Source organism: Grammomys surdaster, unplaced genomic scaffold, assembly GCF_004785775.1.
Source record: "Grammomys surdaster isolate TR1022 unplaced genomic scaffold, NIH_TR_1.0 958, whole genome shotgun sequence".
Lineage (NCBI taxonomy): Eukaryota > Metazoa > Chordata > Mammalia > Rodentia > Muridae > Grammomys > Grammomys surdaster.
The window spans coordinates 9,884,469-9,911,177 of record NW_021605377.1 but is presented as its reverse complement, the minus strand read 5'-3'; the positions used below and the strand labels follow the sequence as shown (position 1 = coordinate 9,911,177).

At 41.0% G+C, this 26,709-nt stretch overlaps 1 protein-coding gene across 2 annotated transcripts in view; it reads right to left on the bottom strand.

The window, feature by feature from the left end:
• The window catches only part of Poc1b (POC1 centriolar protein B), a 108,780-nt gene that overhangs the window by 5,876 nt on the left and 76,195 nt on the right, over positions 1 to 26,709 (bottom strand). For both annotated transcript variants that reach the window (XM_028783023.1, XM_028783024.1), the window contains one exon: positions 230 to 445. In XM_028783023.1, coding sequence (XP_028638856.1) covers positions 230 to 445 — 216 coding nt within the window. The remainder of the gene's footprint in view (positions 1 to 229; positions 446 to 26,709) is intronic.

The window sequence follows — 26,709 nt, the reverse complement described above, 5'->3', positions numbered from 1 at the left end:
CACTGAAAGAGAGAGAGTGATTCTGAGATGCTGCTCTCTACAGATTTTCTCAGACTAGGTTAGCCCTAAGTGCCTGGCTAATGACTATTTGAGTTTGCCAGGAAGAACTCCCCTGGCTGTCAGTCCCACATCCTGCTCCACCCAGGACTGCTTTCCCAGCCTTACTCGGGAGGTGGCTCCACCCAGGACGGCTCTCCCTGCCCTACTCACGAGGCGGAGGTCAGCCCACCTGTGTTAGGATGTTGAGCTGCTCCATAATGTGCTCCAGAGCGTCCGCCACAGCAAGCGGGACACTCCGCAGGCTTTCCGAGGGCAGGTCACTTAAGTCTTCTGGTTTCTTTTTCACAGTTGTTGATGAACATTCTGGCATTAACAAAGGGTTCAAGAAATACCTACAGATGTCTTCACCCTTGCCTGGCATACCTCGACAGGTGGAATCCGTCATCTTTAATGTCATGGAAAAGACAGAAACAGAGATTCCAAACTTACATAGTATATATACACATATGCATATATAAATATATAGCTAACAGTTCCAAATTTACATTGAATCATTTTATCTTCTTTTTTTTTTTAAAAAAAAAAAGATTTATTTACTTTTTACTTATAGAAGCACACTGCAGCTGTCTTCAGACACACCAGAAGAGTGCATCTAATCCCATTACAGATGGTTGTGAACCACCATGTGGTTGCTGGGAATTGAACTCCAGACCTCTGGAACTCAGGACCTCTGACAGAACAGACAGGGCTCTTAACACTGAGCTAAGCCCTCATTTTACCTTGTTTATATAACAAAATACATAAATTATAATTACAATAAAGAAACAAGCTAACAGTAAGTAGAGAAAAATTTACAAAGTGTCTTCATTTTTCTGCAAAATACTTCCTATATGCCTGTCTGATCAGAAGTTTTACTAGTTTAAAAGGTTACTGAATGAAGTTCAGTTTTCAATTTAAAATAAACATCTGCCTCCATTTAAGATGACTGTTAATCCCTCTAAAAGGAAAATAACAAGTGCTGATGAAATGTAGAAAATGTAAATTATCATGCGTTGCTGATTAATGTGTAAAATGCTGAAGCTGCTGTCAGAAAAGTTTGGAAGTTCCTCGCAGAAGTAATCACAGAATTACCATACCATCTAGCAAAGCCACCTGCAAAGGTTCTGATGAAAAGTACAGAACACCAATATCTACTGTGGCCTTTCTCACAGTAGCTTAAAGAGAAGATGGATCTATCAGCAGGTAAGTATGCAAACAAGATATAGTATAACCTTAGAATGAGATATCATTGCAAGATGAAGTGATACTATACATCTCTGATACTATACTATATACATTTCACTAGTGGGAAAAACGCTGGAGAGCTTATGCTAACTGAAGTAACTAGACATGCAGTGATCCTGCTTACATGTCATTCTTCACATAGATCCAGGGATGGAAGTCTGAGGACTATTACTGTCTAAGAGGAAGGGTAAGGAACATTAATTGCTTAGTTGGTAAAAATGTTTCTATTTGGAATGCTAAAAAGTTACAAACAATGGTCACAGAACATTATGAGTTTTGTGAATAAATCTACTAATAAATTGTATACTTAAAAGTGATTTTTTTTAGCCAGGCAGTGGTGGTGCATGCCTTTAATCCCACCACTTGGGAGGCAGAGGCAGGCGGATTTCTGAGTTCAAGGCTAGCCTGGTCTACCGAGTGAGTTCCAGGACAGCTGGGGCTACACAGAGAAACCCTGTCTCAAAAAACAAAAACAAACAAAACAAAACAAAACAAGCCGGGCGGTGGTGGCGCACGCCTTTAATCCCAGCACTTGGGAGGCAGAGGCAGGCGGATTTCTGAGTTCGAGAGTTCGAGGCTAGCCTGGTCTACAGAGTGAGTTCCAGGACAGCCAGGGCTACTCAGAGAAACCCTGTCTCGAAAAACCAAAAAAAAAAAAAAAAAAAAAAAAAAAAAACAAAACAAAACAAAAAAGATTGTTTTTAAAAAGGTAACTTCTTTGTTACATACATTTCGCTACAATAGAAAAAGCCTCCAATTAAATAGGAACAAACTGCTAGAGTATAAACTTAAAAATATTCCATTTATAATAGCATCAAAAATTAAAATACTTAGGAATAAATTTAACAGTAAGTATCAGATTTGTACACTGAGAACTATAAGCCATCCCTAAATGGAATTAAAACTCCAACCAACTGGAAAGATAGCCCATTCCTATGGTCTTCAATCAGAAAAGCAACATTGTTAAGATGGCAGTACTTGCTGGGTGTGGTGGCAAATGCCTGTAATTCCAGCACCTGGAAGGCCGAGGCAGGAGGACCTTGAGTTCCATGACAGCCTGGACCATCTATGTATTGAGACTGTCATAAAAAAGATGTCAGTAGCCCCGACACTAATGATCATGTTTTCTTTTACAGACAGTTTAAGTTGACCTTAAAATTCACACAGAAGTGTAAAGAACCAGAGAACTAAAATAATATGAGGAAACAAAACAAAACAAAACAAAACAAAACAATAACAGACAATGAACTCCAAACTGTAGGTTCACAAGCAATAGTAACCAATACATTGTGGACCTGAGGCTGTAGCTAGCATGTGCCTCCCCCTATATTTGATCCCTAGCACCTTCAACAGACTTATAGATCAACACGACAAGTTTGACAAGTCAGAAAGAAACCCATATGTTATATTAGCACATGGTCAACTGAATTTGGACAGGACTGTCAAGAAAATTTAATCTGGGAAATATAATCATTCCAACAAAAGATGTAGCAGAAACTAGATACACTTGAGAGAATAAATTTGTGCCCTGACTTCATACCATATATAATATTAATTTAAAAAAAAAGTCATAGTCTTAAAGAGAAGAGCTAAGACTATCAAACTTTTAGAAAGAATCAGGATTAAGTTTTCCTGATCTGGACCTGGGAGTGTCCAACCTGTTGACACAACATGACAACTGTATTCAGTCACATCCATGGTTGTCTGCAATGCATGTGGCCTGGGTTAGATATTCCTGAACTATACAAAATTTACTTATGCATAACAGCAACATCAAGATGACAAGGTAATAAATAAATTGGATGTAATAATTTGTATAATAAAAAAGACACCATCAAGATAGAGAAAACAAATGGAAGAAAACATCTTTGAATCAAATACTTGACAATGGCTTTGTACACAGACACAAAGACTTGCAATTTAAGGATTACAGGTTCATAACATAGTTAAAGACAGACAGAAGGTTTGAATAGACATTTACTTAATGATTCACAAATGGTCAGTAAGCTCACAAGCATATGTTGGACATCATCAGCAATAGAAAGTCAAACCTGCAAGGACATTTATTTCACTTGCACTAAGATGGCAGGAAAGAATAACGCATGGTAGGTAACAAGTGTCACCAAGAGGCTAAGAACCTGGAGCCCTCAGACACTGCTGGGGAGCTGACAAATGCAGATGCTGGGAGACATATGAAACACAGAATTACCATATGACTTAACAAACCCACTCATAGATATAAACCCGAGAGTAAACACCTATTCACTCAAGCTGTACGAAAATGTTCACAGCAGCGCTGATCATAAATGTCAAAGAAGTTAGGAACAATCCAAATGTCCAACTCCATGACAATGAAGAAAAACAGTAAATCTTCACTATGATTATTCGTTCTTAAAAATAGGATACTGGGGCCAGGTGGTGGTGGCACATGCCTTTAATCCCAGCACTTGAGAGGCAGAGGCAGGCAGATTTCTGAGTTCGAGGCCAGCCTGGTCTACAGAGTGAGTTCCAGGACAGCCAGGGCTACACAGAGAAACCCTGTCTCGAAAAACCTTAAAAAAAAATGGGATACTGATAAATTTTATAACTTATTTGATCATTCTAAGCATTGGACTACATTAAAGAAGATAGACATCAAAGGCTAAATATTATCCAACACTATTTCTATAAAAAAATCAAATGAGAAAATATGGTAATATACCAAACTCAGTGGTTGCCAGGGGCTGAGTAGAAAGGAGAATGAGGAGGACCTGGGGAGAGGAAATGTTATAAAGTCCCTCAGGAATGACAAAGTGATCTGTAAGGGCTCAAGAGATGGCTTAGCAGTTAAGAGCACTCACAGACTGCTAGAGGACTCTGAGTTCAATTCCTAGCAACCACATGGTGGTGCACAACCACCTTGAAGTCCTGTCCCTGGGGATCCAGTGCTCTCTTCTGGCCCCTGAGGGCACTGTATGCACATTTAAAAAATTAGTCTTAGTAAGCATGACTTTGTGTATTAAATTACTACTTAAATGCATACGTCAAGAGTCAATTTATAGTATATAAAATTATTCATTACAGTTATTATGAAAACGGGACACAAATAAAATACATGCCTCAGAGGTTTTCGTTTCTTTGTTTTTCCAATCTTACATTCCTGGTTACTGTTAGGGGTCTGGGGGTTCTTGGCAGTGGTTTGTTTCTCCAGGTAGTTCTGCTGAGAAAGCCACATGTGGAGCTTGCTGCAAGCTCTCCACACACTAGCTGATCCTCTCAAAGATTCTACAGGTAGACTCTGCTGGCTTCCACGGCCTCCTCTGGTGTCCTAGCGAGGCTCAATCCTTTCTGAGAGTATCCAAAATATACTCTCAGTTTTCAAAAAGGAAACAGACACTGAGCAAAAACCAGAGTGTCCGAGGACATACATGTTACACATAGGGAAGACCAATGTTAAGTCTAAAAGATGCTGAAGCCCTCCACATGCAAAGCTGTGGGATGGGGTCACTGCTTTTTCTGACACTCTACCATTTTTTAGGAAGGTGGAACTTTCAAATTCCCCTCATATATAGATACAATATTCATTGTTTGTCAAAAACATTGAAAAATAAATTGAAAATCTGCTATTATTATCATCAGCTAAAGTGAAACCTGTGTACACTAAGATTTGTCCTCAGCTCCAGGTCATGCTTCTTTTTTTCCTTAATTTATTTGTTTTTATTTTATGTACATTAGTGTTTTGCCTGCAAGTATGAGGGAGTTGGATTCCCTCGACTGCCATGTGAGTGCTAGGAATTGAACCTGGGTCCTTTGGAAGAGCCACCAGTGCTCTTAATCTCTAAGCTATCTTTCTAGCTCCAGGTCACGATTCTTAACTCAAGCTAATTTTGAACATATGTATAAAATACATTTTTGTAATCCCACTGTGCTCAGCAGACCTTGCTGCCCAGAGTCTGTTTACTGATAGTCACAGCCATCCCCACCTGAAATGAATTCCTGCTCAAAGATGGCCTCTCGTGTTGCAACGCTTCTGCTCATCTACAGCCGTCTCCGTGGTCCTAGCAAGGCTAAGTCCTTTTCAGACTGCAGCTTTCTACTTGACTGTCATGTATTCAGAACCATTTCTGACCCCCTGTGAAAGCCAGGCCTTCCATTCGCCAGCATGGAGTCTTCTTTTCCTCCAAGACTGTAAACGCTTGCATGTCTGGCGGCTACTTGTCTATTACTTTTCTTCTTAGGAGATCTCTCCTCATTGCTCTATCTTCTGGAGCTGGAATTGTTTCCAACACTAGCAGGTCTTGACCTCTGATGGTGTTAATTTATGATACGAAGTTTTCAGTACTATCATCATGAGTGGAAAGCAAGCTCTCTATAGCCAAGACTCCCCCCGACTTTTTTTTTTAAGAAAACAGGAGTCATAACACATTGAAGTGTTTACACAGCCACAAATAATCATGACAATAACAAGCCTAGCCCTTCATGGTAGCAGGTAACTTAGTTAATACAGCAGCTCAGTCAATGAGTTTGCGCTTATACAGTCACACTGATTATTAAGAAGAAATATTAAGAAGAAGGGTAAAAGATTAGGAACATAGGAAGTCAAAGGAATAAAGGAACTCCAATAAAGTCTCGATAGTAGACTTTTCTTATTTGGAGACAAAAAAAAAAATATAAGATTACCATCAGAGAATATACGGGCATGACAAGAAAAGGAAGCATGCAGGCAGAAAGAAAAAACAACCAGTCCCTACCCAAAGCATCAGCCAACTGACGTCTGTCTTTCTACCAAAGGGACTATATACTGAACCTACGTACTGACTGATTCATTTCTACTAACCAATCCTACCTTTGCTTCCTGTCTGGAGAGAAGAAACATGAGACGTACACATTATAAAATTAAAAAAGAAATTATATTATTATAAAATTGTAAAGAAACGCTTAAGATTCTGCGCTGATGAAGTTCACCAAATGAGTCTAGTGTACATCTCTTTCCAAACACTAATGTCAGTGTTTGAAGTAAACGGGCACGGAGCTCTACACCACACTGAGCGTTTGCCAGTGCCAACCACGCAGAGGATGCGGGGCTTGTGCTCCAGGACTCCCTGCTGTACTGGGAGAACTACAGACATGGCTGGTGCTAAGTCAGCAGAGAGCAAGGAGACAAAGGACTTTAGAAACAACGGTAATGCTGGTTTGTGTCCTCGGCTGTTGGAATTAAAGGTGTACACCACCATGCCTGCCCCCCCTCAAATCAATCATCAATCAATAACCTAATTAAACAAACCATACCCAACCATGATGGTTAATTTTGATATAACAACTTCATAGGGTCTAGAGTCACCCAGAGATGGGTCTCTACGCAATAACGTGAAGGCTTATCTAGATGAGGGTAGCTGAGGGGAGAAAGAAGACCTGTCCACTTTGGGGGACAGCATTTGATGGGCTGGTTCCAGACTGAATAACAAGGAGGAAGTGAGTTAATCGTCCATACCCAGTGTTTGCTTCTTCAGTGCTCAGTCCTGAATCAATACTGAACTAGAGGGGCTACAGGTATACGATTTCTCAATATTCCATGCAGTGCGAGCAGTCTTCTCACACTCCTGTCATGACTGCCCTATGTGATAGACTGTACTCTCAAACTCAAAGCCAAAATAAACTCTTTCTGTCAAATACTTGATTGCAACAACAAAACAAATAAAGTAAGAAAATATAGCAACAAAACCAACCAACCAACCAACCAACCAACCAACCAACCATCCAAATAAACACATACGCAAAAGCGGAAAAATACAAAAACCATAGGCATAAAGTTTTATATCAGCTTGAAAAACAATCCCTATATAGAGCTGTCAACTAGGATGTATGAATGATTTTGTTCCTTTGGAAACAACAGCTGAGGATACAAACTATTGTTTCTAATTGTGATTTTCAGATTAGAGTCTGACTTGTTTTGAAGGCATAACTGGGTAGAATACTGGACAAATGAGATTTATACAAAAATCCCCCTGTGCTTTCACTTATCACATATGATAAAGAAAACAAGACTCTATTACCCATTCTTTAATGGAAGACCTTAACGTCCCACCTGATCTGGAAACCTGTTCCACAGTAGACATACCTTAATTAATGATTTACACACTGACTGCAACTATCTGAGGACTGGGACGTAGGAATCAGGGTTCCTCTTCCGAGTCAGCCCTGAGCTAAAAGGGCAGCACATGTACACTCTCTCAATCTGCTGTGCAAACATGACACCAATGCAGCCTCCTGCCAGCTCAGCAGGGGAGCTGGATGACCATTACTCTCTGTAAGTCCTACTGTTCAACTTCAAGGGGCATTCAGAGTAAGAAAGTCATACTTTTACATAGAGTTTCCCAAGAATCGTATATATAGGATGCTGATGTACAGTTGTTCACTATTTTGAAAAGGTATAAACACATGCACACCAAAAAAAAAAAAAATAAGTACGCCGGGCAGTGGTGGCACACGCCTTTAATCCCAGCACTTGGGAAGCAGAGGCAGGCGGATTTCTGAGTTCGAAGCCAGCCTGGTCTATAGAGTGAGTTCCAGAACAGCCAGAACTACACAGAGAAACCCTGTTTCGAAACACCAAAAAACAAACAAACAAACAAACAAACAAACAAACAAAAAACCAAAAACGTGTGCACAGTGGTGGAGCCTAGATCTACTGAAGTTCTAGATTTGATTGCTACCACTACAAAAAAATCAGATTAAAAGTAGGGTGCTTGCTGTTTTTCCAGGAGATCTGAGGTCAGGTGCCATCACTCAAAACCACCTGTAACTCCGGCTCCAGGTTTTATGCTTTTCTGTCTTTTGCTGGTGCGTGCACACATGCGCATAATTTAAAAAACCAAATATTTAAAATGATATATCATCACAAAGATATTTTATATTCAAATAGTTATATACTAGGAAAAAATGGTGGTCGTGGCTGCGGCGGGACAGGGGTGGGGAGTTGGAAAGACACAGCTGATTTAGTTTCATCCCTATTGCATCTCAGAGAACAGATCTGTTCATTTTTGAGAATTCACACAAACAGCAATCAAACAAAATTAATTCAAGAGACTGAGCAGTGCCCCACGTAGCGCCAACATCCCCGAAGGCGATACAGATCCTCACTGTTTTCTAACAGGTAACAGTTGATTTCTTTTTCCAACTGTGCTTTTCGAAACCCAATGAAAATCCTGTGGGATAACAAAGCAACACTCTTCCTTCACACAGAAAATGCGCACCCCCCCAACCCCGTCCGTATCCCCCTCCTCACATTACTACAGCATCCTACCATTCTGACTCAGTCCTGACTTCTGTCACTCATGAAGGCAGTCCTATTACAACTTCACACACTATCCTAGGGTACAGGGATTTCTATTGTCTTGGTGCTTTCTTAGTTACCACTGTTAGAGTGTCCACAGCAACGAATACAACTCTATCACTATCTGCCTTAGTTACTATTTCTATTGCTGTGACAAAATGACCGAGGCGACTTACAGAAGTAAGAGTTTCCATCACTCTTGTGGCTGGAAGCATGGCAGTAGGCAGGCATGTACGGTGTTGGGGTAGCAGCTGAAAACTCACTTCTCAATTCACAAAGGGGATCCACAAGCAGAGATGGGGCACACTGGGAATGGGGTGAATCTTTTGAAATCCTAAAGCCATCCCCAGAGACACACCTCCTTCAACAAGGCCATACCTCCTGATTCTTCCCAAACAGTTCCACCAACTGGGGACCAAGTTTCCAAACACATGAGCCCAGGGGGACCATTTTCTTCATATTACCATCTGCCCAACAGTATTCCGATGACTAAGGCAAGCTCCTAGTGTTTCCTGTCTAATAGTTGCTAACCAACAACAAATGCTAGCGCGAGCATTCTCATAAATGTTTCCTGAGTGAAACAGGTATTGTCAGTTGTAGCAAAGGCTGCTCACAGCAGTGGGATTAGCTTGTCTTTCCATAGCCTCTCATTTACAAAGATACTTAATTGTTATAGGTGGAAAATTCTGCCCAACATGGCCAGGAAATATCACTGTATTTCTTTGGTTACTGTTAGTTAGACACATTTAATATGTATATCAATAAATTTCATAAACAGTCTAATTTAATCTTTGGCCAAGTTTTAAAAAATATTTTAATGTTTTTTGAAATGAAATCTAATCTCCTGGTTTTCCCCATTGTTTCTTCCCTCCAACTTTCCTCCCCCTTGGTCTCAGTTCACACCTCTCTGTCTTTAGCTGTCTTTACATATATCCATATATCTGTATGTATATATATCCCTAAATATATAAATACAGCCTGCCCAGCCTGTATGAAGTTACTTGTCTGTATATAATTTCAGGGCTGACCTCTTGATGTTGGGACAGCCGTGTGTGTGTGTGTGTGTGTGTGTGTGTGTGTGTGTGGGCTCTTCCCAGAGTAGACCGTTTTCTTAGTTACCTCTAATTCGTTGACTAGGGTTGAGGTCCGTGAGAGCTGCGTCTTCCAGGTTAGCACGTCTACTAGTGCCATCCTTGTGTAGATCACATTTAGGCAGCCATATTGGTGAGACTTCATGGGTGTAGCTTCTCTTAACAGTTTTAGGAGAAATCTCACAGCAAATCTCCTGTTCTTCCAGCTCTTATAATTTGTCTGATCCCTCTTCTGGTACAATCCCTGATCCTTAAGGCAGCTGTGTTGCTGATGTATCAGGTCTTGGCATCACATGATTGGTCTCTTGTTCTCTGCATTTTGATTGGCTGTGGCTTTCTGCAATGGTCTCTGTCTGTTGCATTTCATCACCGAGGAGTTTGCCAAGTCTTTAACTGGTTTCTTTTTATCTCTTCCAATGCAGGTTTAAGAGCTCTCTGTGTTCTGGATACTGATCCTCTGGTCTGCATTAATACACTTACTACTTACTTTCATTTTTTATTCTATAAGTGTTTGTTTTTGAGTTAAGATCTTTTTCTGTGGAAACAAACTTGCTAAAACTCACGATCCTCCTGCTTGAGCCTGTGTTAGGATGCCAGGCACAGGCACTGTGCTTGATACCAAGTGTTTGTTTTGAATGTGGCCAAATTTATCAAATGTTTCTTTTATTATTTGTCTATTTATGTTTTTCTTGTATAGAAATCCTTGCTATTCAGAATGTATAAACATATTTTTTTCTGAATTTTTTTGTAAAAGAGCTTTTAAGTTAGTATTGCTTTTCATATTAAAAGTCTTTAACCTATCTGGTACCAGTATCATTTGTGGTTAAAAGCCAGTACATATTTTTCTTTTTTGAAAGAGATTATTTATTTTACCTATATGAATGTACACCTGCATGCCAGAAGAGGGCATTGGAGTCCATAAATAGTTGTGAGCCACCATGTGGTTGCTGGGAATTGAACTCAGGGCTTTGAGGGGAGCAGATAGTGTTCTTAACTGAGGAGCCATCTCTCTCACCCTGTTTTTATTTATCATATTGCCAATTGTCCCCATGTTTATGAGCAAATGGTCCAGGGAAGAGCCCATCCTCACAGAGGTGCAAAGTTGTCTAGATGTGGTAACCGCACACACTTGTGTGGATGTGCATCTGTGTGTCCATTAGGGATCCGTCCCTTTTCCTGCAACAGCACCACACTCACAGATGAACAAGCCTTTCACATTTCTTCAACATTTTTCTGGGTGTTTTGGGTATTTTCCATGTCCACATTAAAACTCGCTTTTGAGGATTCTGCAAAAATCTCACTGGTCTGCTTATTAGAATTGCTTCAAATTTATAGACTCATTTGGAGGGAATCGACAGTTACATTGTACTGAACCTCTCTATCTATAGACATAATTACTTCTTAAAATATTAATCAGTATAGAACTTCATGTTATCCTGACATGGCAGTCATCCTAGTGGTCTCTGAATAATTTCAATTAGGTCTTCAGACACGAGTATGCCACCATCAATTTTTGTATCCTATAATGTATACTACAGAAGGCCAGTCAAACAACAGGTCAAAGCATGTCTTAAAATGAGAGAGAGGGGGTGGGGGGAGAAAAATCCCATCTTATAAATTGTAAATTTTACTTAAGATGCATTTTTGAAAAAATATTTGCCAGGCTTCGTCAATATCAATTCCTTGGTCATTCTTACAAGCCACTATTTGCTCTTTTTTAAAACTTTTCGTGCCAAAATCGGCAGAAATGAGTTGTGTGTTAAAAGTAATTCTTAAAAGCCACCGGCAGCCACTAAACCAGGCTTTACTCACTTGAATAAGACTTCATCTTCTTAGCCGGGCGGTGGTGTTGCACGCCTTTAATCCCAGCACTTGGGAGGCAGAGGCAGGTAGATTTCTGAGTTCGAGGCCAGCCTGGTCTATGGAGTGAGTTCCAGGATAACCAGGGCTACACAGAGAAACCCTGTCTCGAAAAACCAAAAAAAAAAAAAAAAAAAAAGACTTCATCTTCTCGACCATACCTCTGTCTACAAAGAGGTGGTTTTAAGGCAGGAAGGAATTCATCCAGCCATTCACCAGGGCCACATTCAACCAGGGCAAGCTGTGTGGCTCATCATTCATAGGACAGCCATTTTATGTATTGTTCTATTCATCATGAGGCACAATGCGAGCACTCTAGCAGGAATATCAACTCCGCTCTGACTGGAACAGTAACATATATACAGAGCATGGCACTGAAATCCATCCTCCAGTCTGTTTGTCCCCATCAGGTCACCCAGAGAGTGAGAGTGTTATATGTGGTCACAGTACACACAGTGCACATTGTATTATCCAATTTAATTTGCATTTATAAAACAATGACGTCTTTACCCATTTTCCAAAACAGATACACCCTGCCCTTATTCCGTCACTACAGTAACTCCATTTTTCTTAAGAAAATTAGTAGGAAAAAAAAAAAAAAGAAAGAAAATTAGTAGCTTTTGCTGGCATTTCTGCTAATGGTGGCATCACCTCATTGCGTGTGACATCATATTATGTGATGGTTATGAATAGGGACCATTAAGTGGCACAGTGGATTTTAATCCTTTGTCTTCTATGGCTTAATAACAAATGGTCTAAACCATAAATGACCTAGGATCATCTGACCTCAGTGTCCTCCTAGCTGAGGTGGAAATGATAATACTGGGATACATCATATGGCTGTTGTGAGAATTTAGGTTTATTCTGCAGTTTGTATTAAGTTATATAACCACCAGTACCATCATGCCCCCTCCCCCCAGACTGCATCTTTACAGAGAGAGGATGTTGTGACCTTACTTCTTTCAGACAGTTAACAACACGGCAAATACTACCGTGGAAGGCACACAAAGCAATTAATCAAAGTTCCTGAATTAAAAGAATACTTGAATGATGAATTAAATATTTCTTTATTCATTATGTTCCATTTCCCCTCCTTAGATCATAGCCTATTAAAAGGCACATGGGAGTTCAATAGTTAAACTAATGGACCAAATTAAATAAACATCTGCATCACAAATTTCATATATATGATGAAAATTTTCCAAACAAAAATGAAGACATTTATTAATCTGTTTGTCACAGATACTTGTATGCTGTCTCACAGGAGGATTACCTTCAAACACACTTAATTTTGGGTATTCAACTCAGGGTTCCTGTTGAGGGCAGGAGGGTGTCTTAGGGAGGGTAGAGAGTACTCACACGTACTAGGAAAGAAGAGTGTGAAAACTAGGAGTGAAAAGGCTTGAGTGGGGGTGGGTGGGAGATGGGAGTGACGAGTGGGATGGGGAGAATCAATGAAATGAAGACACTGTAGAAAAGCCAGCTGGAAGCCTACACGCTTTCAACTAAACTCAGAAGAAACATGCCAGGAGGGAGATACCCTGCAAGGCCAGCAAGCATTTCCCCATTGCAGCCATGGCTATTAAACAAAACCCCAAGGCTAGGGATGAGATAATTCCTTATGAGGTGTTTGTTGGTCAATGAAGTCCTAGAAACCCACAGGAATTCAGGCTTTGGCCAATGCTTCTGGTGCCCACCAATGGCAAGATTTTAATATTGAATACACCACACACATTGGTTGCATGATATGAAGAGAGCAAGCTGTAACAGGGCCAGGGCCCCCATGCCCATGCCTCACCCCTACACCTTGTGTTCAGAGGGCCAGAAGGTGCTCTACAGGCTGCTAAGGGAGAAAAGTCTACAGTATCAACCTTCCGGGTAAGATGTGCCCACTTGTGTATTAGTGACCTGACTGGTACAGGGGTAACCACTTGTTGTCTAATTAGATTCGAAGTCCACTTCACAGGAAATAATCCTTATGTGGTACTCAAAAGCCCACGAAGGGGGAAGATATAGGACCTAGGGGATAGGAACCTAACACACTTGTTTCTTAAACTGACAAATGCAAAACACTGTATGTACATACATATTTATTAATATCCATAGACAATGACCACTTTCAGCCTTAATCAAAGAAGCCTCCATTTCTAGTGGATTAAGATCAAGTCAGAGTCTATGGTTATACAAGGTTCTGAGAATACAGAGACACATGAGTTCTTAACCCTAAACAAAGGCATTTTATAGCATCCTCGCCAAGACTTAGGGGATTCTGCAGAAGATGAGGAGAAAGACTGTGAGACTCCATCTTCTGGACAATACACAGTCATTGTAACCAATACTCAACAACTCCCAGTGTCTGCACTGGGCTTGCACAAGACTGAACCCATCAACAGACAGACAAGGGTCTCCCATGGATCATATCGGTGCACAGAGATGACTCTGGTTAAGTCAAATGGCTCACACAACACAACTACGTCATGAGTCTGGGAAATGGATTATTACAGTCCAGGAAGAGCATGGGGTTGATAACAAGGAGAGGAAAAGAGGGAATGTGGGAGAGAGAGAGTGACTGTCATGTGCTGTATGTATGGATGAAACTGTCAAAAAATAGTAAGAGATTGTGTCATAGAGTAATTAAAAAAAGCTTCAAATTTCAGTCAGATGAAAGAAAATATATAATAATTTTAAGGTATATATAGCACTTTAAAAATGCTTTTAAATTCCTATTCCCATTATTTTAGCAGACAAAAATAATTTTCTAACACTAGTAAGGGAACCAATCAAAAATTAGGTAATTAGCTCTATTAACTTTACCTCAAATCCCTACCGTTATGACAATACTGAAGATTATATAACTGGGCCGGGCCTGGTGCACAGGCCTGGAATCCTAGCACTTGGGAGACTGAGACAGGAAGATTGTTCTAAGTTTAAGAAAGCCTGGTACAGAGTTAGTTGAAGGCCAGACTGAGCTAGCAAAAGACTGTTTTAAGATTGAAACAAAAAATGGTAGCCAGGTGGTGGCGGCACACAGCTTTAATCCCAGCACTAAGGAGGCTGAGGCAGGCGGATCTCTGTGAGCTCAAGGCTACTCTGGTCTACAGAGTGAGTTCCAGGACAGTCAGGGCTAGACAAAGAAATCCTGTCTCAAAAAACAAAAACAAAACAAAATCAGAACAGAACAAAGCAAAGATTATGTAACTAGAAATAGATGAAAAACCCAGTCTAAATGTCTCAGGAAGAACAGGATTCTCATAAGGCATTAAGGCATTGCATTGTAATATACACCTGTGTGTGTGTGTGTGTGTGTGTGTGTGTGTGTAAGTAAAAGGTATAGATTATTTTCCCTCTTTGCTATTTAATTGCTGGAAACCAAGACGAATTTAAAAATAACGGATTTCATAAAATTTTTCTTCATAATAACCGTGAAGAAAACCAGCCCAGGAATACATAACATTTTAATAAAACATAGACCTCAGGTCTTTTCACAGATGCCATGTGTTCAAGGGAATGGCCTTCCTTCTTGCAGTCATGTGAACACACACAGATGGCTGGGCAGGAAGTTCTAAGGAGGAAGTCTGCCGCTACAAAGCACGTTCCTTATGCTCAAAAGAACTGTCAAACACATACTTTTTATTTCACGTTTCAGTTCCAGACTCTATTAAATGATAGTATTATGCAGAGATGCTGTCTTGTGATGATCCCCTCTGGTGAATGACATATGACTGAGCAATCACGTCACATCACATCTATGATGAAGGTGCAGTGTAGGGTCTCCTTTTGGGGGCCTAACCACTTGACTGATCAATACGACTCTCATAACTCTATTTCTAGCCTGGCTGCTCCATGCCCCAAATCTACTTCTTCTTGCCTTAGTGCATCAAGTAGCAGCAGATCTGAGTCCTTTCCTCCCAAACCCCATCGTTTTCTCCGCTTCACTTCATGATTCAGTGTCCTGTTGATCAGGCCCTTGCCACTGTGTGGGCTGGGATTGCTGGTGCTGCTGCTGCAATCACCTCCTAATTCTCTATGTCCACCGTCTTGTTCTCTCAGCCCGCCTTTCTTACTAGGGTGATGATTCTGAAGCTCAAAATTGCTCTGGCTGTCCTGGCAGAGCGCCTTCCACAGGTTCCCCCGAAGTTCCTAGGGTGAATATTAATGACCTAGAGTGACCCTTCAGGCACTCATGATTGCCTCACGACGAATGACTGACACATCATCTTCTCTTTCCGGTCTCATCTAGGATTCCTCAGTTCAATCCAAATGCTGTGACCAAGCTGTGCTGCTGAGTTCTCTGAATCCATTTCCTTCTTAAGCCCCCCTGCCTTTGCAGCTGCTGAGCATGCACGCCGCCGTGTTCCTTCTGTTGTTATTATATTCATTCTTACAGCTTCAGCAGTGAATCCTGGGGACTGCTGAGACACCGTCTCTGATTTAACTTACTCGTTTAACTATTCAGGTCCATGCTTGTGCACACCCGTGCACTCACCTCACACTCATTCATTCATACCACTCTTCTCTTTAATCACTCCCACAGCAATTCAGGCTTCACTAGAACTAGCCTTTCCTTTGTACATGTCCACTGCTTCATATACGTGAATATGGATTCATATTCATAAGTATGAATAGGTATTCATGACTGAGCTTCTGCTCACACCTCCCTCTATTCACTCTTCAAGAAATCACTTCATTGATGGTGGTTTCATCAAAACAATCTTCATCAAAACAATGCCTCAAAGGGTTACCAGTAATCTCTGCTGCATTTGTCAGAGCCGCCTTTCCTGGGTTTTCAGACCGGCTGACTGACACTCGTTTGGAATGTTCTTACCTGCTAGGCTGCCTAGACATCACTCTGGTTTCTATGCTTCCCTCTGGTCTTCTCCTGCCTCCTTGGCAGGTTTACTGATTTTTATCAAGTTATTTTATTAAATGTCTCAGCGCCTAGCTCTAAATGCAAAGTTTTAATGGCCTGTTAACACAGTATTTGTACATATTTTGAGGGCACGGTGTAGCATTGCCACATTTGGATACGATGTATCAGATCAGGGTAGCTATCTGTCACCTTGGGGCATGTATCATTTTGTTACTAAACTCTCTTCTTCACTGTGTTCTCTAGAAATCTTCTCTAAGCTTGCTGCTCCATTACTACACTCATGTAGAATATCTGTACAACCTTACTTCTATACTACCCTTTAAGTGCATGTATGTACAGCCTTGTGCACTTGCTAGATATTTACATTAAAATTATCGAATGGTTCAGACACATCACACTCAGGGTGTCCACATTAAAACTTGCTAGTTCCCTTGTCTCTATGAATCATTTATAAACTAGAAATCTGGAAATGATACCTGACAACTGGATCTCCCAACCCATTCCAAACCTTATCAGTTGTATCACAAAGCTCCCAAATCAATTCCATTCTCTGGAGTAGCATGGTTATTCCAGTTATAGTCCAGTTTTGTCTGGATTACTGACTTATGCTCCTGACTGGATTTTGAGTCTCTGTTCAGTCACTAGGAAGATTCTTTTCCTGTTGTGAAGGACAAAATGCATGGTTGGTCCCTAGGATCTTCCCCAGACTGGGTTCACAATGACATCTTAAGCTGCCCACTCTCCAGGCTCTAGTCTTTGTTCCCTGCACCCTCTCTCTCAGGCAGTCTTTGCATTAGCTTCCGTATCCTGCTTCTCACTCCAACTCCTACTGAGGCTTCGACAAACACTTCTCAAACTCAAAACCTGGGGTGAGACTGGAGACTGCCTCTTTGCTAAGATCCTACAAGATGCTCACGTGAACTACTCAGGGGTCAATTTGGAGGAACAAGGCTTTAGATCTTAGGCCAGTGCCTCTCAGGAGACCTGTCTCTGATTTCACCTCACATTCGCTAGTGGTTTGGCTGATGCTCCAGAGGCAGCTTCCTGCTTGCTCCCGAAACACTTCACGGTAGCTTTTGCTCAGCACTGTAGCCCACACAGTCTCCTGACCCGCACTGACCCATGTACATTTGTTTCTTTCTTTCTTTGTTTCTTTCTTTGTTTCTTTCTTTCTTTTCTTTTTTTTTTTTTTTGGTTTTTCAAGACGGGGGTTTCTCTGTGTAGCCCTGGCTGTCCTGGAACTCACTCTGTAGACCAGGCTGGCCTCGAACTCAGAAATCCGCCTGCCTCTGCCTCCCAAGTGCTGGGATTACAGGCGTGCACCACCACCACCCGGCTGTACATTTGTTTCTTGTGAGAGGAATGTTACTCACAGAATCAGTCACTGACTTTGTCTCCTTCCTTCATGATTCTGAGTGACACCACAGAGTTCATTGTCCTAAAGTTAACTAACCACCACAGAAATCCAGCTCATCTTTGGTTAACACTCAAGGCATTTTCTAATTCTGCTGCAGTTCACTCAGTTGGGGTGTGCAGAGTAATGCCCAGAGGTCCATTTGATTTGATATGTATCGACAATTGATTTGCTATACAATGACTTTTTTAATTCTCACAGGCTGGTTGGCATTAGCAAAGTCTACCAGTACTCCAGATTCTCCTGTGCATAGGAGAAGCAGAAGAGCAAGCAAACAAAAAAACCAAGACAAACAAATAAACAAACATACCTATGCAAAAGCCAGTCACTACTGTCAGATCCAAATCACCACCTTAGTGGGGAGAATGACTCAGAGGAGGGCAGAAGCAGGAGAAAGAGATGGGCATTTTAGTATAACCTTAGCTTTTTGTCATTTAAAACCCATTGCATAAGTCAGGTGTCACCACATGTCTTTAATCTCAGCACCTAAAAGGCAGAAGCAGGTGGAAGCAGGTGGATCTCTCTAAGTTCAGCCTGCTTTACCATAGCAAGCTCCAGGCAGTCAAAACTATACAATGAGACTCTAATAACAACAAACGTACAAATAAAAAAGGCCCAATTTAAATAAAAAAAAATCACTGCTTAAATTCTTTCTAAGTTCATTTTTTCCTGTAGGAAAATGCTGTAGGAAAACTACATGTTAATAGCTGAACAGGAAGACTAGTGCTTTTGTATAAAATAAACTGCAGTAGGGGGCTAGAATACAAGTGCTTAAGTGTACAAAGCACAGGTCCAGAAGAAGCAATGTCACTGTTGCCTAGAGAACTAACTGCCTGCAAGGAGTGCTGAAGCCAATGCTAAAAATTACCAAGGACATTCACAAACATGCTCACGGTTTGGATGTAAAGCCCAGATCTGTCATTTCCTTTGACTAATCAATGACTAATAATAATCGCCACACTTGGTATCAGAAAGGAACAACTCACCACTAAATCTTATGTAACAATGCTTTTCTGAGAAAACATGATGAGTCTCTAAATGAGAAGTTTTAAATATATCCTAGTGGGTCGTGGTTTACTTTGAAATTGAAATTAAAATAACCTCTTATAATCTAACAATTAGGCAAATATGTTGATGTTGATTAAAAACACATTTGGACCAGGGCTGAAGAGATGGTTCAGTTGCTCAAGAGTACTGCTGGCTGCTGTTCGAGAAGACCCAGGGTCAGTTCACAGCACTCATGGTTGGCTCCGAACCATCCCAACTCCAGCTGCAGGGGAGCTCATGCCCCCTGCTGGCCACACAGGTACCAGGCATAAACACATATGCAGACAAAACACTCATACACATTCAAAAAATTTTTTTAGACCGAATCGTCTGTGTTTGAACTTATGTAATTTTACTGTGTGCCAGTGAGATTGTTTTTCTCAGGATAGGAATGGGAGGGAGTTCCTGACACATTAATGCCCAAAATGGAAAACCATCAGACCAAAATAAACTTTAAAATTCTGTTAATAGGAACCAGCAAGACACTTCAGTAAAGGGATTTGCTGCCAAGCCTACAAATTCTTGCAAGTTGTCCTCTGGCCTCCACACACACACACACACACACACACACACACATAAACAATGAACACAGTGTTAATACCGGTATGTACTGAACTGTACAAACATACATAGATTTTTCTGAAAGTACAAATTTGGAAGACATATATTTTTCAGACAAATTCTTCATCAGCTGATATTTCACACACACAACTGTCTTTGCTTTATCTTAATGATGATATTGTAGTTCCATTAAAAATAAGGAATTATTTTAATTAACATGACTTCAACATGTTATAAACTATTATCCCCCAGCACATATTTCTAAGTTTTGAGTATCACTTAGTCGATATTAACCTATGCCTGACGCTAGATGACATTTAGGGAGGATGTACTTGACTGAGTCAGCCTGAAAGAGTGAACGAAGTAGAACATCTTTTACTGACCAGAAACTTCACAACAGAACTCAGTTTTACAGTTTATTTTACAGAATGAGACTGTTCCACCGGAGGGACAAAGGAAGGACACTAGAACACACAGCACTTCTGCAGTCCACTCAGGAGAGAAACTGAGTCCTGAGGAACTATGGCTACACTGAGAAGCAACAGTGGGAGAGATGGCCCAAACTCTGCAAACAGCTCCATTTCCTAAGAAATGGTAAGGAATTCCTAAGTTGGTAGGAATGATGGCACTTGCCAAACACCATGGGCTTGCTCAAAAGATTTTCCTGCCAACAAGTTGAGAATATTTATCAAGAAAACAGAGCTCTAGCCGGGCGGTGGTGGCGCACGCCTTTAATCCTAGCACTTGGGAGGCAGAGACAGGTGGATTTCTGAGTTCGAGGTCAGCCTGGTCTACAGAGTGAGTCTCAGGACAGCCAGGGCTACACAGAGAAACCCTGTCTCGAAAAACCAAAAGAAAAAAAAAAAAAGAAAAAAAAGAAAAAAAGAAAACAGAGCTCTGTTCAAAAATGAAAGTCAATGGAAAATAGAGTTCATTTTATGTAAAGAAAACTGCTCTAAACTAATATATTTATATCTACTCAACAAAGGAAATAATATCTGCACTCAGAGAATAGTAGTAACACTGAAAGGACAAGATTAACAAGCTTCCTCCCTCAACAAATACAAGTGAGAGTTGTTGACAGGCAAGTGGCCCAGTGACAAAGAAAGAAGGTGGACTTTTGTTGCTATGAGACAAATGGACTATACGACAGGTCAGGAAGCCACAGCCATACATCAGGTCTAAACAATGGCAGAGAGAGTTGCATGCATCTTGCACACAGTCCTTTTTGATGAGGATGGAGCAGTAGGCTAAAGATGCATGTCACCCAAGTACAGCATATGACAAAGATTTACATACTCTGCAAGAGCGTACAGGCAACAGGTAAAATCTGAGGTGGCCTCCATGACCAACGACCAAATATGAGCAGCAACCCCAGAACCTATTTCCCCATCAGTGACTATGCCAGAACTCTTCAATACTTTTTCTCCTTCTTTCTTGATTCCTTTTTTTTTCCTACCCAGAGTTTCTAAGCTAGCCTTCTTTTTACTACATTATAGTGACAAAACATGGACTTGTTTTTTTTTTTTTTTTTTTTCGAGACAGGGTTTCTCTGTGTAGCCCTGGCTGTCCTGGAACTCACTCTGTAGACCAGGCTAGCCTCGAACTCTCGAGCTCAGAAATCTGCCTGCCTCTACCTCCCAAGTGCTGGGATTAAAGGCGTGCGCGCGCCACCACCGCCTGGCAATGGACTTGGTTTAAACAATGTAGGGAAGGAAACTAAAATTAGGATTCTGTGTGACAAGGTAGGTGGCCAGGGTCTGAAATGTTTGGGGAGCAAGGAACTCAAGAGTTAGGACTTTGTCCAGACCAGGCCTTGCTTGCCTTCCACACCTCCTAGCTGTGTAAGGCTGACTTGTGTGCAAAGAGAGAATCTATAGGACGCTTAAGTAAGTAGGTAAAACGCTAAGTAGTACGTGAGAAATGGCGGTTGTGTTTATGGGGACCACAGGAACGTGAGGAGGATACTTGTAAATCTGATTCAGCAAAGCTATTAAATACTCATCTGTAACACCTCACTCCTCGGTGCGTGACACAAGCTATTGGTGTTGGCAATTATTCTCAAATTATTTTATAAGCTAATGCTCAGCCCACGGAGTGCTCCAGTGGGCTGCTTTCTGGGAACTGGCTGAATAATCCTAAGGTTTACACAGATAAAGTGGGAGAAAAGGCATCTAAAAGCCACAACAATTAACAAGGTCTTGAAGAAGAGCAAACAGAAAAATAAAACGAAACAGAAGGCCATCAAATGGAAGATATGTCTTAGTGAATGTAGTTCACATAGGGAAGAAACAATGTGGACTGGGGACATGCTTTAAATTATAAATCTGCATCTGATAACTAAACTATTTAAAAATAAAAAAAATTACTGTTAGAAATAAAACTTTAAAAAGAATACCTAGAGATATATTTTGGAGTTTCTGAGGGATTTTTGTAAAGAATTAAAACAAATGATAAAGACAGAAGAATCATTTTCCAAATGTCAACACAGCTACTAAGAGTTACGATGAGGGGCTGGAGAGATGGCTCAGTGGTTAAGAGCACTGACTGCTCTTCTAGAGGTCCTGCCTGAGTTCAATTCCCAGCGACCACATGGTGGCTCACAACCATCTGTAATGCTTTCTTCTGGTGTGTCTGAAGACAGCTACAGTGTACTCACACAAAATAAATAAAACTTTTAAAAAACAAAGAGTTAGGACAAAAATGATAAATGAGGGAAACTTATCTGTAGCTTCCACCAAAAGGTCAACTTTTTCAATTAAAATAAATTACACGTCAATTTTTAAATGAAGAAAACAATAGGAAAATGAGAAATGTATACAACATGTATATATATATAATATACACAAAAGACAGACTGAAAGGCATAGAGGAACTATTGAAATCCCTAAAAATGAAATTAACTTGGTAATACTTCCTGTATATCAAACTTGTTAATGCTTTACAAATTTCTAATAATCAGAAATAAACCTAAGGCCAGGAAGTTGGCTCAGCAGGTACAGGCACCTGCCACCAAGCCTGACAACCTGAATTTATCGGAGCCCTAGAAGGCACAGAATGGGAAAGGAGAACTGTCTCCCACTCAGTATCCTCTGACTTCTGTGCATGTGCGTGTTCTGCCCTCCAACACACAAACGTAATGGAGTTTGCTGTGAGACAGTGTCCCCTCGTAGTGTCAGAGGCTACAGCTATGAAGTGACACCAACACGACTGCCCACATGTAGGCTGAACAGGGACATGTCAAAGTGGACAGGGAAAGTCCATGAGGCCTCAATCCTACACAAAGCACACTAGCACCTGAGGAATCTGGGAGTCCAAGAGGTGGTCTGCAAGGAAAAGCAGGCCACTTAGGCATCCAGGGCCAAAGGTCAGCCCTGAAAACCCACATCCAAGTGCCACGGCATGGACCGAGTAGGAGATGTTCGGGATGTGTGTATACACATACATGCATGGGATAACAGAAAAGAGGACACAGATTTGAGAGGGAGTAGGGAGGGGTACATGAGAGAGTTTGGAGGGAGGATGTGCGCGCTGGGAATGGAATTCTGGCTTTCTCTTAACTACTGAGCCATCTTTCCAGGAAATCCTATGTATTACTATAGAGACCAAATATTTGTATACATCTTTCAGAGTGACATTAATGTTCTGACGTTCTTTTTAAAAGTTCCAATCCTCTGGTCCAACAATTCCTCACACAGCAGAGAGAGGATGTCTTGGCACCGTATCCATTTTTGGAACTGTGCTGTGAAGCAGCCTGGCACTTCTGTAAGTCATGGTATCTCCTGACAGCAGATTCCCTTTAGGCTTTGCAAATGGAAACCATGAGATGGAGACCCCAGGTCAGTGGAGTGGAGACTTGCTCCCCAAGACCCTGGGCCTGGAGGAGCAGGTCTCTTCTCCAGGCTTCTGGATTCTAAGAACTCCAGCCTCTGCCTGGAAGACCCAACATCAATGGGTGAACAATGTTTCTGGCAAGATACAGCACATTTGTCTTGCCTTCTAAGTTTTTCAAGTATCATTTATTCTTTATAGAATATAAATTTGCTGTTGTAGAAGCGTATGTTACACACAACTAAAAGCACAGATTCTAAAGTCAAGTCTACCTTTACTATTTGATGACCAGGCAGACTTGAGTAAACTGTACTAATGAGGGTAGAATGATGTACTGAGGGCATTGAATGGATAAACACACTTTTCTTCATTACAAAATTAAAGTTACATACATATATATGTATATATATTTCTTTTTTAAAGATTTATTTATTTATTTATTTATTTATATGAGTATACTGTAGCTGTCTTCAGACACACAAGAAGAGGGCATCAGATCTTATTACAGATGGTTGTGAGCCACCATGTGGTTGCTGGGAATTGAACTCGGGATCTCGGGGAGAGCAGTCAGTGCTCTTAACCGCCAAGTCATCTCTCCAGTTCATATATATATACATACACATATATGCACACACACACACACACACCATATATATATATATATATATATATATATATATATATATATATATATACATGTGGTATTTAGAGGATTTTCACTGTGATATAGAAAAATATTTACTTTTGTCCCTTAAACTTTATTTTCAAACAGTTTCAAATTAGAGAAATGTTGCTATAAAAACAACAGAACAACAACAATTATAATAGTAATGTAGATTTTGTAATGTTGTTACGATTGTCATCTAGCTAGCTATCTACACTGGTAATTCTTTCCCCCAAATCTTGTGACAACTTGCTGGCATTGTGCCCTTGGGGAATGCTGTGTCCTAAGGAAAAGGCCATCCCCTGACATAACTATGGCACTACTATGAAAACCAGTCACCTTAGCATTGGTACTCTCATCTAAAATTCAGTCACCATGGAATTTCTGTCAGTTTCTACCTCTTGATGGTGAGGTTGAACCCACTCCTCAAGTCAGACAGGCCATTGTCAATCAGATGCTGCAGAAGTGTTCTGGAGAAAGAGTTTTCTACATGATCAGGATTGAATAGAGAATTACACTGGATTGCTCAGCAGTTAGTTGTGATTAAACACAAAATTGCCACATAATATTCCATCTATTGACATACTACCCTTCCATGTCACAAATACCCTTTAAAGGACACTTGTTGGGTGACTTACTAGGTATCGTTTAGGTTCTAACTGAACAGCATTAGCTGTAAAGTTTACTTTAACAGCAAATATTTAACATGAGGAACTCCCTATAGAGGTTTAGAAGGTTTTTATAAAGACAGAGAGCGTGGAAATAAGGTGAGATGGTAAATCCACTGATCAATGACCTTTTTAAGGCTCGGAAACAAAGACAAAAATTGCACTGTCAGACCCTAGACATTCAGAGGGACCCTGTGAACCAAAACACTGTGTTCCTAAGGAGAGAAGAGGAATGTTCATTAAAAAGACATTTTGGAGAGGAAGAGGAAATGCCTGACATTCCTTCTCCATCTCCTCTTCGACTTAAAACAAACAAGTTAAGAACTGTACCACCAGAACCACAGAAATCCATGAAGACTTTACAGTGATTTGGAGAAAGCCTAAAAGTGCATATAAAATCCGAGTCCTGTCGCTATGTCAAGGGAAGAAAAAGAAAATGCCGTAGGAATTAGAAAAACAATGACATCAAATTACTCTGAAGTATTTGTCAAATGTAAAAGTCAAATCAAATCAGTCTAAAGTTTAAGTATTGGGACTGGTGGCCTGATTCAGCTATACCATTCCTTATCTGTGTTTGAGGGTGTGTGACTGTATACCACAGATGAGCTCTTCTATGATGTCTGACTGTCCCAAAAGTAAAAGAAGGGACACGGGACAAAACTAAGCAAGGTCTAGTGCTGGCCTCAGTAGCCAAGATTATGAGGTTGTAAATCTCTCAGACGCTCCAAGATTTCATAGACCGTGAATCATGAAACACTAAGGACTAACAGAATGTGTACTTTCGCAGAACACTCCTCCCACCATGGAACTCACTGTCAAGGACGGATCAGGGCCAACTCCTCTATCTAAGCAGCACTCAGATCTCAAACTCTTACTGGGACCATGCACAGAAGGGCAAAAAGTCAGGTCACGTCACTGCACAGCCCTACAGATGGCCCAGCATGCCTCCGGGTAGGCAGGAAGTTCTCGCTGACATCCTCCAGGAGGCAAGCATTTTCAGAGTGCTACCCTGGAGTAATGAATTTCCTGTGTGAAAGCTCACTGCTGCTCTTGCATTCCTCAGGGTGCATGTCCTCTCGTCTCAGAGGATGTTGCTTTTCCACAGGAAGAGGAAGGAACCAGTTGTCACTGGATGTGTGGGCTGAGGACTGCGGGCATTTTCCGCATGCCTTCGCCTCAGCTGTGGAAACTGGGGATGCAGCTTGGATTCCGGGGCATAGAGGAGGCTGGTGGTGTCTCTGGGGGACAGGCACAGTTTAGACACACAGTACAGCTGGAAGTTAGAGGCAGAAATAAGATCAGAAGCTTCAATACCTCCAGTGTCTAGAAATATGCTCATTTTCTAGAGGGATGTGCAACATTTATTTACGTTGTTAAGCAGCCAATAGCATATTACAAAGAATTCTCTTGTAGAGTTTCCTGTTTTAAAAGATACATTGAACGTAGAGAAAGAAGCCTCTGTCACAGGAGTAAAGAAACAGAACTAAGTATTAGCTAACCAGGACAATTTATATAAATTTGATTTGTATACAATTTTTTGGTAAATTCATTGAATTTTCTTTCCCTGTGACTTTGAAAGTTTAAGAAGCTCGAATTAGCAATGTTTTGGGGGAGGGAAATGTACCTCAATCACATAACTTAGACTTCCTGTCATGATTTTTACTGCAGAGCAGATCACTGTAGGTGGAAAACAGCGTTCTTGGCCTACACCATTTTCCTTCACAGAGAGTGAAACTGAACAAAAGATAGTGGGAGCTCCACAAAGAGAAAGGATGCCATGTTCCCTTAACACACCAAACATTCCTGTTGATGCCACTTTAAAGTCAGTTTCCCAGTGGACAAGGGACGGGCCAGCCTTGCACTGAAAGCTTTAGCAGTTTCCACACCCCAAGGCCCTGCTGGGCTTTCAGATCAAGAACCTAGGGTCAGGAAAGCTTCCTCATCTCTGTTTCCTCTGTTTTAAAGACTATCTGAAAAAAGAAAACATGTTTCCTACCCTGAAGGAGACTGGTGAAGACGCAGTGTAGGAACAGGACAGACACTGCAGAGCACCCAGACAGACACCACAGAACCACCCAGACAGACACCGCAGAGCACCCAGACAGAC